General features: G+C 36.4%; 3 protein-coding genes across 3 annotated transcripts; all 3 read right to left on the reverse strand.

Moving 5' to 3' along the window:
- Positions 1-2250: 2250 nt before the first annotated feature.
- LOC134815418 (uncharacterized) lies at positions 2251-4688 on the reverse strand. The gene is made up of 8 exons (XM_063823952.1): positions 4625-4688; positions 4377-4492; positions 4040-4264; positions 3689-3849; positions 3240-3504; positions 2922-3077; positions 2635-2802; positions 2251-2441 (listed from the first exon to the last, which is right to left on the reverse strand). Exons 3-8 carry the CDS (start codon positions 4215-4217, stop codon positions 2251-2253), a joined length of 1119 nt encoding a protein of 372 aa, XP_063680022.1. The 5' UTR covers positions 4218-4264; positions 4377-4492; positions 4625-4688.
- Positions 4689-5123: 435 nt separating this feature from the next.
- On the reverse strand, positions 5124-9261 carry LOC134814654 (uncharacterized). Its single transcript, XM_063822814.1, has 12 exons — positions 8638-9261; positions 8394-8509; positions 7963-8187; positions 7614-7786; positions 7346-7496; positions 7113-7211; positions 6815-6970; positions 6469-6651; positions 5983-6153; positions 5686-5791; positions 5397-5507; positions 5124-5256 (listed from the first exon to the last, which is right to left on the reverse strand). The coding sequence occupies exons 3-12, from the start codon at positions 8126-8128 to the stop codon at positions 5205-5207; spliced, it is 1368 nt and encodes a 455-aa protein (XP_063678884.1). The 5' UTR covers positions 8129-8187; positions 8394-8509; positions 8638-9261; the 3' UTR covers positions 5124-5204.
- A 177-nt stretch (positions 9262-9438) lies between these two features.
- LOC134815419 (synaptic vesicle 2-related protein-like) lies at positions 9439-13882 on the reverse strand. The gene is made up of 8 exons (XM_063823954.1): positions 13585-13882; positions 11765-12052; positions 11340-11615; positions 11053-11214; positions 10738-10873; positions 10333-10492; positions 9861-10153; positions 9439-9694 (listed from the first exon to the last, which is right to left on the reverse strand). The coding sequence occupies exons 1-8, from the start codon at positions 13880-13882 to the stop codon at positions 9439-9441; spliced, it is 1869 nt and encodes a 622-aa protein (XP_063680024.1).
- Positions 13883-14626: the final 744 nt, after the last annotated feature.

A 14626-nucleotide genomic window follows, 5' to 3' on the forward strand; every position in this document is an offset into this window, starting at 1 on the left:
GAGCTAAAAGATAAAAACTTCATGATTTCTTGATACATGTTTCGTATCCAAATATCAGAGATATTATTATTTTTCCGCCTTCGGCGGCGCGCGCTTCGCGCGCGAAAAGTGGCATGCAACGTATGTCAAATGATTTCAATGCCTTCGCATCTCCAATCTCGCCGATCTGTATATATGATTGCGAAAAGATGCGCGGCGCGGCCCGGCCCAGTAGTGCATCGCGCTACAATGTACAAGATAACAACAAACAAATGGATATATGCATATATTTTATTACTAAATTAACCATTATTATATAAGTTCGCGCTAATATTGTAGCGTTTTCCTTTTTTACATTATTACAATTGGCGACCCTAAACACTAAACCTTTTTTACGTTCCCTGTTTAGTTACCTCCGCGCGCGCAATTATTGTACTTTTACAGGTTGAATTTCTACACTACAATTCACAATTAAAAATTTGCACATGCACAATTCACAATCACAATGAATCAATTTAAAATGAAACAATTTAAATATCAGTAAAAGCTTTCGTAAATATTTTTTAATACATTCAATATTAGTTATGATTAATATATAAATTTTGACAGGTTTAGTTTTTGTCAGGTTACGTAAAGGTCACAAATTAATCGCAAGGTTTGGATTTTTAAATAACGTTTTATCATGATCACAGATCAATGATGCTATTTTATGCTGCCGTGCCAGCAACCTTTTCATCCTCATTGAAGAATTAAATTGCTTGCAACATATTTTCGAAATATCGACTCCTCTATATTTGTCGCCAAGCATGTTATGTTCTTATGATTATATCATCACCTAATATTTAAAAACCGATCAAACCATATTTTTGACTTTATCAAATGCCTTTGTTGGTGCCCCAAATGCTTTATCAAGAAAGTTAGGCTCTGGCTGGTTTTCATCCTCAGGAAGTGGAGGTGGCATCCCCCTATTGCGTGTTGGTACCGGAGGTGGAGTTTCTTGTGACCTGAAATTGTTATATTGTATTCAAGTTATGTGATGGGGAGGGGTGACGGTTTATAAATTTAGGACATGTACTGTGCTCTGTTTAAATTATGTAGCCTTAAAACGTAACACATCACACTCTGTATTACTGCAACATTTCATTATCGATTTCAGCCTTTTAAGTATACTGTGAAGTGAGCAGCAATTCCAAATTAATTGTGAATGATTATTGCAGACTTCATTAGTCAACAAAGTTTACAATCTCAGATAATAACCTAAAAAGATTTGAGCTGTTTGGTATGTCTCTACTAGGTTAATCTTGTCTCATGTCGCAACACCTGATTTTTGCTAAATTTCGTGACAATTTGCTGCAAAATGGCCGCGTACCTGTTCAACGCAGGTGTCACAGCATGGAACAAGGTTAATCAGAAAACCATTATAATTGTGATCATCTTTTTAAGTTCACTAACCATATTTAAGAAGTTAGACTTTTATTTGTTCTGAAAAATTCGCCATTTTCCCGGTGACAAATCCTAGTATACTTTCGGGACTACTTTGAACACGTTCCATTTCTTGCTCGATGGTAATTGGTTTCCTAAAATTATATGTATAAAGCAGTCTTACATGGTCCGAAAGTCACCTCACCAACTGCACCCCCCTTACATTCATAGATAGCCATACTGAGATATATTAAACAGCTCAAATCAATTCGGGTTCACTTGTCCTATGATATTATTTCATACATAATTCATATTCTTCAAAATGTCAGGTTATATACTTGATTCATTTTTATATTTAAGTAGTTAGTTTATGAAATATTTAACTTCCTTTATTTGAGCCAAGCCATTTATGTTTGGAATTATATACTCACACTGGTCTGTTACGAAGATATATCACCCTCACAACAACAATTGCAGCAATGATAACGAGAACTGCAATGACTGCTCCAGCAATTGTAGCTGCATGGCTAGCTGAAGATAATTTGAAGATAACACATTCCATGTAGTAAATTTTTCTTTAGTCTCAAAAATAATATATTGAAATTGGAACTCTAGGTACTGAACAGTCCACAAATGTGAATGGTATAACAGTCGAACCCATATTCATAGTAAGTCCCTAATTTTTGGTGAGCTTAGATTTACTGTTGGGCATTATTATATGCAAGTGATCATAGTTTAAGCATATATTGAATCTCTTTAGAAACCTATCAAATTATCAAATTTTGCCATCAAATTTTGTCATCAAATTTTGCCATCAAATTGGGGCTGGATTTTGACTGTACAAAATGATTAAATCCTCTTACTTGGACATGATATGTCATACAAATTTCCTGCTCCTGCACATTGTACATTAAACATATCTTTGTCTTTATTTGAGCAGGTAAACTTTAGCTCCTCTTTGTAGGATAACATTGATCCAGCTTTCAAAGTTGTTGTTTGCAATGTGGCTCTTTCATCAACACTTTGAATGACACATTTTTCTGAAACACAAACGTTGACAAAACATGAAATAGTGCTTGAATTTATATATATGTTCTAATTGTGTACAACATTATTGTCACTTTAAGCTATTACTGATTTAATATAAAAAAGTGTTATAGATAAACTGATAAACTGTATTTACTGTGCATTAGGAATACTAGGCAAGCTATGTAAAAAATTGAATAAACTTACTATAACATGTTGGTTGAGTATCAGTCTTACATAGAGCCTTGTTAGTTGTTTCATATTCTAGACTGTAATTTGAATTACAAAATGTTGTTAGCGTTGTTCCCTCAGATACAGTATATCCAATGGTAGGAGAGCGGAAACCATTAGCCACATCTTTGACAGTGCATGTGACTGGAATATATAAATTATTAACTGCTCTACCAGGGTATAAGTTCGGGCATAAAGTCAGTCTTACAATTTAGTGTTCAGAGAATTATAACCGAGTCAAATACATTGTATTATGTTTTTACCCAAACAATCAGAGACACTGTCCGAGCCTGTTGTGATAGTTTTCAGAGAATCTGCACAGTCAATGCACTTTGTACTTCCAACAGTATCTGAGTATGTGTTAACAGCACAGGCTGTACATACACCATCTTTTTCATACTCTCCAGCAGGGCACTTTACTGATAAAATGTGACAAAATAAGATTATTTTCACACTGTTGTGATTCGCACTGACATTATAAGATTTAAACAGAATGAGATTAATGCTTAAATATGTTTCTCCTTTCTTGTATTCTGTTTAATGAACGAATTTAATGTTGAAAGTTAAAATCAGGGACATACTGCAAGAAGTTCCTACAGTTCCAGACCCAGCAGCACAGCCCGATTCCGCTGTTGACACAACAGTTCCATCTGCTGTGAGTGTTGTTGCCCTCGTTTTTCGTCTCTTACCACCAACAGTCAAAGTAAAAGTCTTTGCAGCTGCATCAGTCTTCAGTTGAGTGTTGAATGCATCAATAATAGCTGATGTCTTGAGGTCTCCTCCACTTTGTTTTACAACAAATTCGAGAGACAATTTTCCATCAGAATCTGAGGAGCACTTCGCACTCTGGTTGAAAACTATTATTATCGAACAACATTATTTCCACCAAAAATACTATTATGTTAATCGATCTGGTATCCAAGATAACTGTTTGATCCTGACAGGTTTTAGTTACCCTCATCTCACTATTAATGGCTGTCCCGTAACACTACTGTGTACTAGGCCGGGATTAAGTCCGATAATAACTCACCCCTGATATAGCACACTGATTGTTATCCATACAATTATAAGCTTCATCACTACTGCTCTCCAAAGCAGTTTGTAGTGCAGCTGTTAAGCCATCAATACAACTGTCTGAACCAGCCAGGCCTATCTTTGCAGTAAGATGGTAGGACGTGGGGTCTGTTTTGTCTGAAATATTGTGTCTTTAATTATTATGAGATAACTACATAGAATAGGCAGTATTGTACATTTAACTAAAAAAATATTTAATGAAATAAAGAGTGTGAACTGTGAAGTGTTCGAAATGTCCACATTGAAATTGCTATAAGAATCCTCATGTATATATTATGTTGGATGAATAGTTGCTTGAATTTCTTACCAGAACAAGAGGGTAAAACACCCAGTGGGTTACTGGCTGACATGTGCGACCATTCAGCAGTTGCTGTGTTACAGGTGACCTTCTTTGTGGATGTCAGTGCACCGCCACTGTTAAAGAACTGGTCACTTGGACATGAATAAGTGCACGCTACAGGAGTTACTGATGTGTCACAGTCCATTGTACCGAAACCAGTATGAAGTGTCGGGCATGTCACGACATTCAGATCTGAAAGTGTAATACATATTTGGTTTGATTAATAAACATTTTTCAGAGCCAAAAAAGTTCCTGTACTCTGGTTTGGTTTTATAAGTTATTAATTATATGGTCTATGCCTTACCGATACAAGAAACATTTCCACTGAAAGATTTGTCAACCTGGCAGGTCAACTTGTCAGGTCCTTCCCTTTGGAAACCATCAGCGCACGAAACTTTAACCACTGTACTGTACAGAATTCTGAAAATCTACAGTTACAAATGTGCTGGATTAATAACTACGAATCAATATGTAACAATGGACAATTGTGAAGTATTCGAAATATATAGGCAAACTTTTTACTAAACAAATTATAGGTCTTTAAATTCATACTTTTCAGGTGCTTCTTTGTCATCCACAGTGTAAAGGGTTGCATTAGCCACCGTTGGAACAACGCAGTAAACTGTAAGAGAATTTCGTATTTATACAAAAAGTTTCTGATTTAGTTTTCATGATAAACTCCCTAAAGATGAAATTATGATAAGTGTGAACTGTGAAATCATGTGAAAATAATGCTAATAGTTGTGTTGAAATTGGATTATAGGGTTTGTTAATCGTAACAGTTGCCATGCAAAACATCCTGCGGAAAATTTATTTTTATTAAGAATTTGCATGAAATATATTCTAAGAATGGTTTAAATCAATCAACTTTGAAATGTTGTATACAAATATTTCAGGAAATTATTTGTTCATCAAAGAAATTATAAAAACAAGAAAATAAAATATATCACATGCACATACATTTATGAAACAGCCATTCTGGCTCCGAGAAGTAATTTTGGGCAAAATTTAACAATACTGTAAATTGTACACAGTGAATAAAAACGCATATCACAATAAAAATATACATAATTTTAGGAACAACATGTTTTAATTCATGATAGTTAAAATTATAGTTTAAAATATATGGCTGCTAAAAACTAGTTTCCTTCTTTTTATCTTCCGATTCATCATCTTCATCTGACCTGAAAATGTATTTTTTACGCAGTGATTTTCACAAAACACCTTGTAAACATCAGTTTGAAATTCAGCAAATCCACGAGTTGACACAAATAACAAGTTTTGGTTGAATTATAATAGATGAGTTTGTGCTTGACAAAAATACCGTTGATCTGCCAGATTGTAAGTTTGTTCATCAAGCCCTCTGAAGACTCCTCCCAATCCTACATTTAGTTTTAACATAGGCTCTACTGCAGTTTCCTCTCTTCGTGCCATCCTGGCAAAACAGATATATAAAATATGTGATATTGTACTATGTGACTGATTACATCTTATCAATAATTGCATCCGTAATTATTACTTATTATAGCTATCCTTTTCTTACAAACGACATGACATATTCAACCATCAAGTCAGAACAAGAAAGCTCATAAACTGGACGTTTCTTATCTTACCCCTTCTTTTTACCAGATATGCAACAAAGGAAGTAGACAGTAACCATAGTAACTGTCAGTAGTAATGTTCCTCCAGCAATTATTGCCAGCAATAGTATGATAGAAACTGATGGAAGAACGACGTTTTATTAAAGAAATTAGCGATTTAAAAATCCTATGTTATGAGGTGATTTTAGAATGTAATACCTTTGATATGAATGCTGCCTACGCTGTGGTTAAGTAGTTAGCAAATGCACAAGAGAAAATAGTTGTGAGGAATTTTTTGCGCTAAAATAATTGTTCTATTAATATAGTTACCTTTGTTACAGTAGAGGGAAACATTCTGCCCCGCATTCGCACAGATTGCAGTGTCTTTCTCATCATTACAAGTAAAATTAGCTGGCTCTTTATAAGCTAGCAGAGAATTAATCTCCACTGATTTATCCGTCACTGACATGCTGTCACTTATGTGGACTATCTTGCACATTCCTGGAGGATGGAGAGTATGTTGATTATGCGGTTGTTTATCCTTTATTTGGGGTAAGACTAAGTATGGCATGGAAATGTGCATATTAAAAGAGTTATGAAACTTGTATTTTGAGGCAGTAGCTGCTGCTAGCGTTGTTTGCAGTTCTGAAAGTGCGGATTTGGATTGATGTAATTTTAATATTTTTTCGCTCTTTTCAGTGGGTCGATCATATAATTTGACAAGTGATGTAACTTTAATTAAAATTGCTAAGTTCTACCAATCTAAAGAAATTTAAAGGTAACAACTAATAATTACACCCATCAGTTGTTACTTACTGTAGCAATTTGGGAAGTCTGGTTTGGTTGAATCAAGCTGTCCGCAAGGGCGGGATTGCAATATATTATGTTGAACTGAATAGTAGTCCTTACAATGGGTGTAGACAGTCGTCTTATCGCTGACTGTATAACCAGATGCAGGATAGCTGTACCCATTTACCATATCTGGTACTTTACATAATGCTGAAATAATCAAGTAAGTTCTTAAATCTTCTTTGGATGTGGACATACAACTATCAAATTTCATTGTATTGAGGATGCTAAATTCAACGTTTTTATCAGCTGTAGCATCGCAACCCAGCTGTGGGGAGTTTGAATATTTTTCACAAGTCATATTAAGACAAACCTGTACAATCAGATTCACTGTCAGAGCCGGTAGTGATGGTTTTCAGATCGTCTGAACAATCATTACACTTTGTACTACCGACAGTGTTTGAGAATGTGTTTGCAGGACAGTCGGTACAAACACCATCTTTTTCATATCGTCCAATGGGGCACTTTACTGAAGCATCAAAGTGTTTAAGTTTTAATGGTCATTGGTCATCGGTTTGTACTAGTGTGGTCATTTAGTACATACTAAGTGGGAAATCCTAAAATGCATATTTTAGAAGTCAAGTTATTGAAAGTTTAAATCTATGGCATACCACAGACAGTTCCAACGTATCCTGCCCCAGCTTCACATCTAGCGGTGGGACCGCTTATTTCGGACGTGTCACCTGTTAACTCTATCGCTCTCTTCCTACCTGTAAAAGATGTTTTAAATTAGGTATAATCGTATCGAAAATATAAATCGTCATTCCCTTTTAATATAACCCCTTTTTTAGCATTTTTAAGCTGAGACTTATTGGTATACTACCGTATTAACCTTATAACTAACGTTTTACGGTATTGACAGTTAACTTGAGGTTTTTGCTTTTTACATCAGCAGTGATCTGTGAGCTGAATGTTTCTACCGGTATCTTCAAGTCACCAGTCTGCTTGACGTTGTATGTTATCTTTAACGAGGTTGAAGAGCTACTGCATTTTACCTGTGAAAAATGAAAATTTATGAATCATTGGAAATTTAAGCTAATCGAGAGCAATCTTGGAATTTTTACCGTTCGAGCCGGCGAAAAATCGAAAATTTCTGTGGCATATAATTTTACCTCAGTTATACTGCACGCTGGATTTTCGCCCTTAATACAGCTGTAAGAGTCACTAGAACTACCAGAGAAGTACGTTGTCAGAGCAAGCTGTGTCTTGCTAATATCTGGACAGGATTCTGATCCCAGAAAACTCATATCCACAAACGTAAGGTAGTGTGTTGGAGTTATCGACGCTGAAAAGTGGTTTTATAATGTCAATGAGCTTATTTCTTTCCATGAATAGTTCATAATGAATTCCACATTTACAGAAAAGTGGATCCTAAACTGTCAACAAAATATTCAAATCGAGGAAAAATCAAAACCTAATTTGTATATCGCTAGTATTGAGCACTAAGCACTAAGTACGCACCTGCACATTTTGGTAGCTCCCCCAAAGGGTTGCCCCTCGACATGTGGGACCACTGTGCTGTGGAACTATTACAAGACACACTCCCACTTGTCTGCAAGGTTCCATTTAACTCGTACAAATACCCGTCTGGACAGTGATGTGTACAGGAGATAGGATCAGCTGTCATGTCACATTTCAGTGTTCCAATCCGTACTTCCAACACAGGACACGTGACCTTGCTTATATCTGAAGTGATGAAGTGATGTGTTGTTGCTTGATGAATGCATAGCAATGTGGTCAATCGTCATATCACGTAATCATGTACTTCGTGATGTTAATGCGATAGTATTTATTAATACATTACAAGTGTCATTTACGCGTTTGCTTTGTTATACTGATCATTAATTCTGTTTGTTCCATTATTTTTGGTTGCTTTCATAATTTGTTTTAACCTGTGCAGGCAGGTGTTTTTGAAAATTCTCCGCTTGCCTGGCAGTTGACTCTTTCCTCTCCCTCATGTAGGTAACCAGCATTGCAAATCACTGTCAGTTCAGTGCCAAAGATAAACCTGTACATTTTAAATTTAGATTTTTCCCCAGCTGTTAACATAAAAATGTTTGGCTTCATTCCATCATTTCCTAGCCAGACGTTTACATTACGATCGTGAAGTACATAAGGTCTGAACAATGAGCATACCTGCTTGTAACGATAGCCGAACCATTCTTGAATTGGACGGTCGCATTCCCAATACTTGGCAATTCACAATATACTGAAATTGATTTATTATAAGATACAAAACCGATAGCAACAAAGTAGATGGATAGTACAGTTCGAATAAAATTCCTTCAAACCCAACCAGTCCATACCCCAAGCTGTAATCCTCTAAAATATTTATCTGAAATATTTTCCTCGGAATATATTATGTGCTTACTGCTTAGTACGTAATATGATAACCTCCCTGAAATATTTTAGTACATGAGATGATGCATGAACTGGCATATAATACCATTTAAAAGTAAAGGTGAATCGTTAACTATTATTAAAGCAATTATAAAGCAATTATTGAAACACCAAAACTGTTCCTTGAAACATATAATTTTCTCATTTTTGAGATTTCACTTTCGAAAGCATGGGTTCGTACAAAAACATAAAATAATCAATTAAGCAAATATTTAGCCGGCATATACAATATACATGGCTCCTAATAAGTCAATAAATCGGTTTAATCAATGATACATCATGATCAATCAAGATACGATCCAGATACAATGAAAAACGGTATAGTAAGTGACCCCGGATGCATTGTTCAAACTGTACACTGCCGTTTACACTTCACAGCAAACAAATAAAAAGAGAACTGGAAAATGTAAGCAAATTATTGCCTACAGGAAGTGCAAGCAGGCGTAAAGCCCATTTTAGGGTAAACTGGTGGGAAACTACACAAAAAATTATCCTGTAATATCCTTTGCAAGATGAACATTCACAAATATTTCCTGTTCACTGGCCAGCAGGTACCGCAGGAGAGTTTTCAGGGCCTTGTTCGTTATTGTCTACAGATCCATAATGAGAAGGGTAATTTTCCCTGACTGAGTCTCTGTCATCTTTCAGTAGGGTTCCTCTAGTCTCATTTCTCAGGGCCAAAGTTGTCAGCGCCGCTACAGACATGATGATGATGTAGGTGTAGATTGTGTAGACGATACTTACTGTGTCCAGAAGTAAAGTTGTTAACACTCCTGCCGCTGCTCCGAATTTGCTGAAATGTTTGTCAGATTTTATGGCCGTCTTGATATTTTATGGAAGTGAATATGTTATATTACCCACGATTAAAATAGAGACATGAGAGGCCAAAATATATCTTCCCTAATAGTATATCATTACGTGAGAGCAAGTGAGCTAAGACAACTAATAATAGGGCCTACCTTATACCGTTGATAAGTCCAACAGCTGTAGAGCGAATATACGTTGGATAATACTCCGGGGAGTATATCCACAACACAGCATTGAATATAGTGTAAAACGTCATGGCTATGAAGAGTTCAGTGTAGATGACGATACTCCCGAAACAAAAGAGTAAGAGACATGTTCCAACAAGACCACCCCAGGTGGAGTAATAGAATGTTATGAGTCTACCCAGTTTGTCACAGGTCCAGGGGCCTATCATGTAGCCGGGTATTCCCAGTATTGTTATACACAAGAAGAATATGTACTCCGCCTGTAGGAGGGGGAAATTGTATTTAATTCTTCCAACTATATGTTTTGCTCTAAACTAAACAATTAGAAAACAGTATGACACGAGATTATCCATGTTATTTAACAATTGATATATTCCGGAAAAGAAGCTGAATGTTAAGCTTTAACCTTGTCCATTGTCCCTACATACACATAACTCACCCTTGTGTAGTTTATACATCCACTCTCAGTGATGTAGATAACGTCAAACCACTCTGACATTGAGCAATAACCATGAGACATCATGTCAGGAACTAGAAACAGAATACCATAGCAAGTCCACATGTTACAGATAAAAAGAACCGTCAGGATCACTGATGTTCTGCGAGTATTTATCACGTAACTATTTCCTGGCCACTTAAAGGTGTGGCTTTTACAGGTTCAGATAGAGGGCCCTTTAAAGCTTTGGGTCCCTCATTGAATTGGCCTATGTCAAGACGTGATGAAATATCCATCATCCTGTGCAGTGTGCGACTCTTTAGAATAAAATAAGGCAAAAGTAAGATGTTTCAATTCGCTTATTCACTGAATTAAATTTTTTATAACAAACATATTTTGTCGTCTGACCTTGTATGAGGCTGTTGGAATACGGCCATATACTCTCCACAAGTTTCATTCTTGACTGTAAGGTGACACTCAACTGGAGGTTTTCCATTAGCCTCACACATCTTGTTTACAACGATGAAAGCCTTATCTTCTTGACCTGATAGAAATCATTATAGAGCACAAATATAAATCCAATAAGTCCAATAACCCGGCGTTGAGTTTAATGAAATAACTAACCGTTAATAACAAGATATCGTGGAGACTCCTCACAGAAATGCAGCATGATCAGAGTAAAAATACAGGGGACAACAGTGCCCAAAACTTGGATCCTCCAACCATTCTCTAGTCCCATAACTGCGATGGCCAGTAAACACTCGTAGATACCACCCAATACCCACATTAGATTTAGAAGGAAACCAGTAAAGGCTCGGTCCCCCTTGGGAACAAATTCTTGTGCATAGACCACTGATACACCATAGCTTGCTCCAATACCAAACCCTAAAGATTTGGAAATCATTGGTCATTGGCCCATAGTATCCTAAATTATAAATAAGACCAAAGTTATGTGAGAAATTTTGTTGTATTTGGCAGTTGGCTGTGTTTGGCTGTGATAAATACTTTACCTGTGAGAGATCTGAAGATGATAAACATGACATAAGAAGTAGCAACAGCCGAGGCTGTTCCGGTCACACAGATGACGTAGTATGCAGCCAATAAATTAGGCCATCTCCCAAATTTATCAGCTAGTTTTCCGGAAATTATGCTTCCTATGGCATAAAAAAACAGGACGCACGACGGTATGAGTGCCATCTCGATTGTACTCAGATTCCATTCACATACCAGCATCTCTGCGAAAGAAGTTTTCATCATAAAGTTGTACCGAGTAACGATGCCCCCACCTAAGAATTAAGAACCTAGCAAAATTAAAATCAATCCTTTTAATTGCCGATTACTCCAGTCTACACCTTGTTTAGGCACCTCAACTAACAAATTCAAACGTTTGTGATAGTACAGTTTTTAAAAAAAAATTTTAAATTTCAAACCATACTTATGATAACGGAAGAGAGCCATATTTCACAAGAGTCTGCAAAAGACATCATCCCCATTACAAGTATAACCTTCCATTGGTACCTCCCAAATCCAATCTCCTCTATGCACTGATTAACATCTGTGGTTTGTTTCTCTTCTCCAGAAGATGAAGGCCGCGATTCTGTTGAAGGTGATTCTGTTACGTGCCCATCAGTTAATTCTTCCACAGCTGACTCAAATGGTGTTTCTCCCTCTGTTTCATTGTCAATCAAATCATCGTTAGGTTGTTCTAAAGTTGCTAAAGGTTCTAAAAGTAAAGGTTCTTGAGGTATTTCAAGAATGTTTTCCTCATCAGAAACCCTTCTTTTTCTAAAAAACTGGAGATTAACCATGAAAACTGCACTAAAAGCTAGACGGAGTGTGCTACACGTGAACAACAATGAAAATTCTGCTGCATCTGCAGTATTTTGTGTACACCAAGTAAACTTACTCTCAGTTATATGATGTGCTTACAAAGAATTGCTTAGCTCTGACTATTATATAAGCATTTCCAATGATTTATTTCGATAAGGCGTATTATTAATTATCCAATTCAATAATTTCCACATCGGTCAAGTAACATTAGAGAATTAAAATGCTTAAGATAGAATTTTCAAGTTCAAATTATACAATTATTAAATGATTATACATGATTATGCCTAACATATCAATCATCGAATTAGTAGGCTTCCAGTAGCCACGTTTAGCAGTTGCTTATGCCGAGCAACCTATTAGTGTATCACTTGAACAATTATTTAAAGATATAAATACTCCAAACTTACATAACAATTATAGCCACCAATAATATAACTTAGACCAGGGCTAAAAATGACGATCAAACCACACACTTATTCTTGAGTTTACAAAGAATGTTAATTCTTTTAACACGAACATTAAATCAGATATTAGGAATAGTGAAACTAGTATTAAATCATATATTAGAAATAGTGAAATAGTAAAATAGTGAAATAGTATGTATCAGACAATATCAAGGACAAGACGCCTCGCAAGATTTCCTAAGTGAAATTGATATACATAGTCATTTACAAATTTTCAGTTTTTAAGCTTTGTTTGTCCGAACAGTTTCCAACAGGTTTCTTAAACGAGACAACGTTACAACACACTTATCACCAGCAGGTATTTACAATATCAAGGCAGAAGTCTGTCTCGCTCCCTCCTGCATTATAACTGGGTTGGGAACGAAACATCTCCCAATTGAAATAACTACAATCCTAATCCTGGAGTTCAGGAAGTCACGGAAGCCCGTCACACTGACTGTGTAGATGTAGAAGTTTGAGATGATGTTCAGATAAACTATGTACTCTGCAAACCTAACATAATAGCGTGGCTGGTTGTTTGCACTTTCTAAGAGGCTAACTGCAAACGGAACATTTGCTATGACATAGACAACGACTGTGAGAAGGACTGTTCTGACCCCCTGCCACTGGAGTCCCCCTGTTCGTCTATCAGCAATCTTCTTTGCAAGAAATAGCAGCATTACACTGCTGACTATGGTTATTGCTGTAGCGATGATCACGACTCCTCCCAAAATTACTCCAGATACAATAGGATAACGGTTCCTATTGAAATAATCACAATTGTAGCTCATGTAACTAAAGTAAGCACCTCTTTCATAAATTGCCATCACTCCGAAACAGAACCAGATTGTCCATATCCCCAGTGTCGTGAGATTGCCAATCTTCCTTGAGAAGTTTACTGCTCTTAGTGGATATTTCACTATTAGAAGCTTGGCAAATGCAAGTGCACTTATAAGAAGACAGCCTGTTCCCCCAAAGATACCTGTCATGAAGATACTTGCAGAGCAAAAGATATCACCAAAGATCCAGTCATTAGCAATGAGAGAAACTGCACCAGGCAGGACTCTGAAAATAGAGATGACCAAATCAACAACAGCAATGTACTGGATGAAGACCACCATGATCTTGTGGAGTTTTATAGCGTTGTACCTCATGGAGCCAATGAGAATGAGGGTGTCTCCTATCACGGATGATAGGAAAATGAAGGACGTGTATGCAGAGAGAAGATACCTTTCAGTTTTGTCGTGGATTCCATATCTGGTGTAATTATCGTACTTCATTTCAAGACTGGAAATCCTAGCAACCACCGATACGAACACAAGGGACTGTCACAGAGAATTGCACAACCATTGAGCAGACTTGGTCTGAGAGTGGGTACGTGTATTTAATACAGATGTATAGTGTATAATAAGAAGCCCCCTCCCAGATTGCAACATTGCCGTGTTACAAAAATATTGTATCATTTTGCATTTGAGAACGGTCATTCAAATTAATATCATTTCTTTTTGTTTGGGAAAGGGAGACACTGGCAGCGGTCCATTATGGGTTTTGGTCAAATGTATAACAATAAAATACGGTAACATTTAAATTATTGTAAGATGAAAAACATTGAAAATAAAAGCTTCTTCAAGTAAAATGTATTTACTTGCAGATGCTGCAAATTATGAAATATACCAAGGGCAGATGTTGCTGTTATCTTTAAAGACTAAAGCACTTCCGGGTAACCTAGCGTAATGAACTATTAATAACCCTAGGGGTCAGCCATTACCTTGAAAAAAGGGCAAAATTTGGATTCAAGTAGTTAGAGACAGTAACGAGCTGGAAAATGATCTGCTGTAAATGTCATAACTTCAGACAGATTATGGTATTTTTTTTCTGTGGAAGTTGAAGTGGCAATTATTTGACAATTCTGAGAGTTCTTGCGCGGCAGTCTCATCACGTGACAGCTAATGGTACCTACTCAATATCATAGTGTGATCTCATCAACAAATATAGAGTCGGGCCTACTTCCCTATGTTGTTCAA

Source organism: Bolinopsis microptera, chromosome 5 (assembly GCF_026151205.1).
Source record: "Bolinopsis microptera isolate Bmic1 chromosome 5, MBARI_Bmic_1.0, whole genome shotgun sequence".
Lineage (NCBI taxonomy): Eukaryota > Metazoa > Ctenophora > Tentaculata > Lobata > Bolinopsidae > Bolinopsis > Bolinopsis microptera.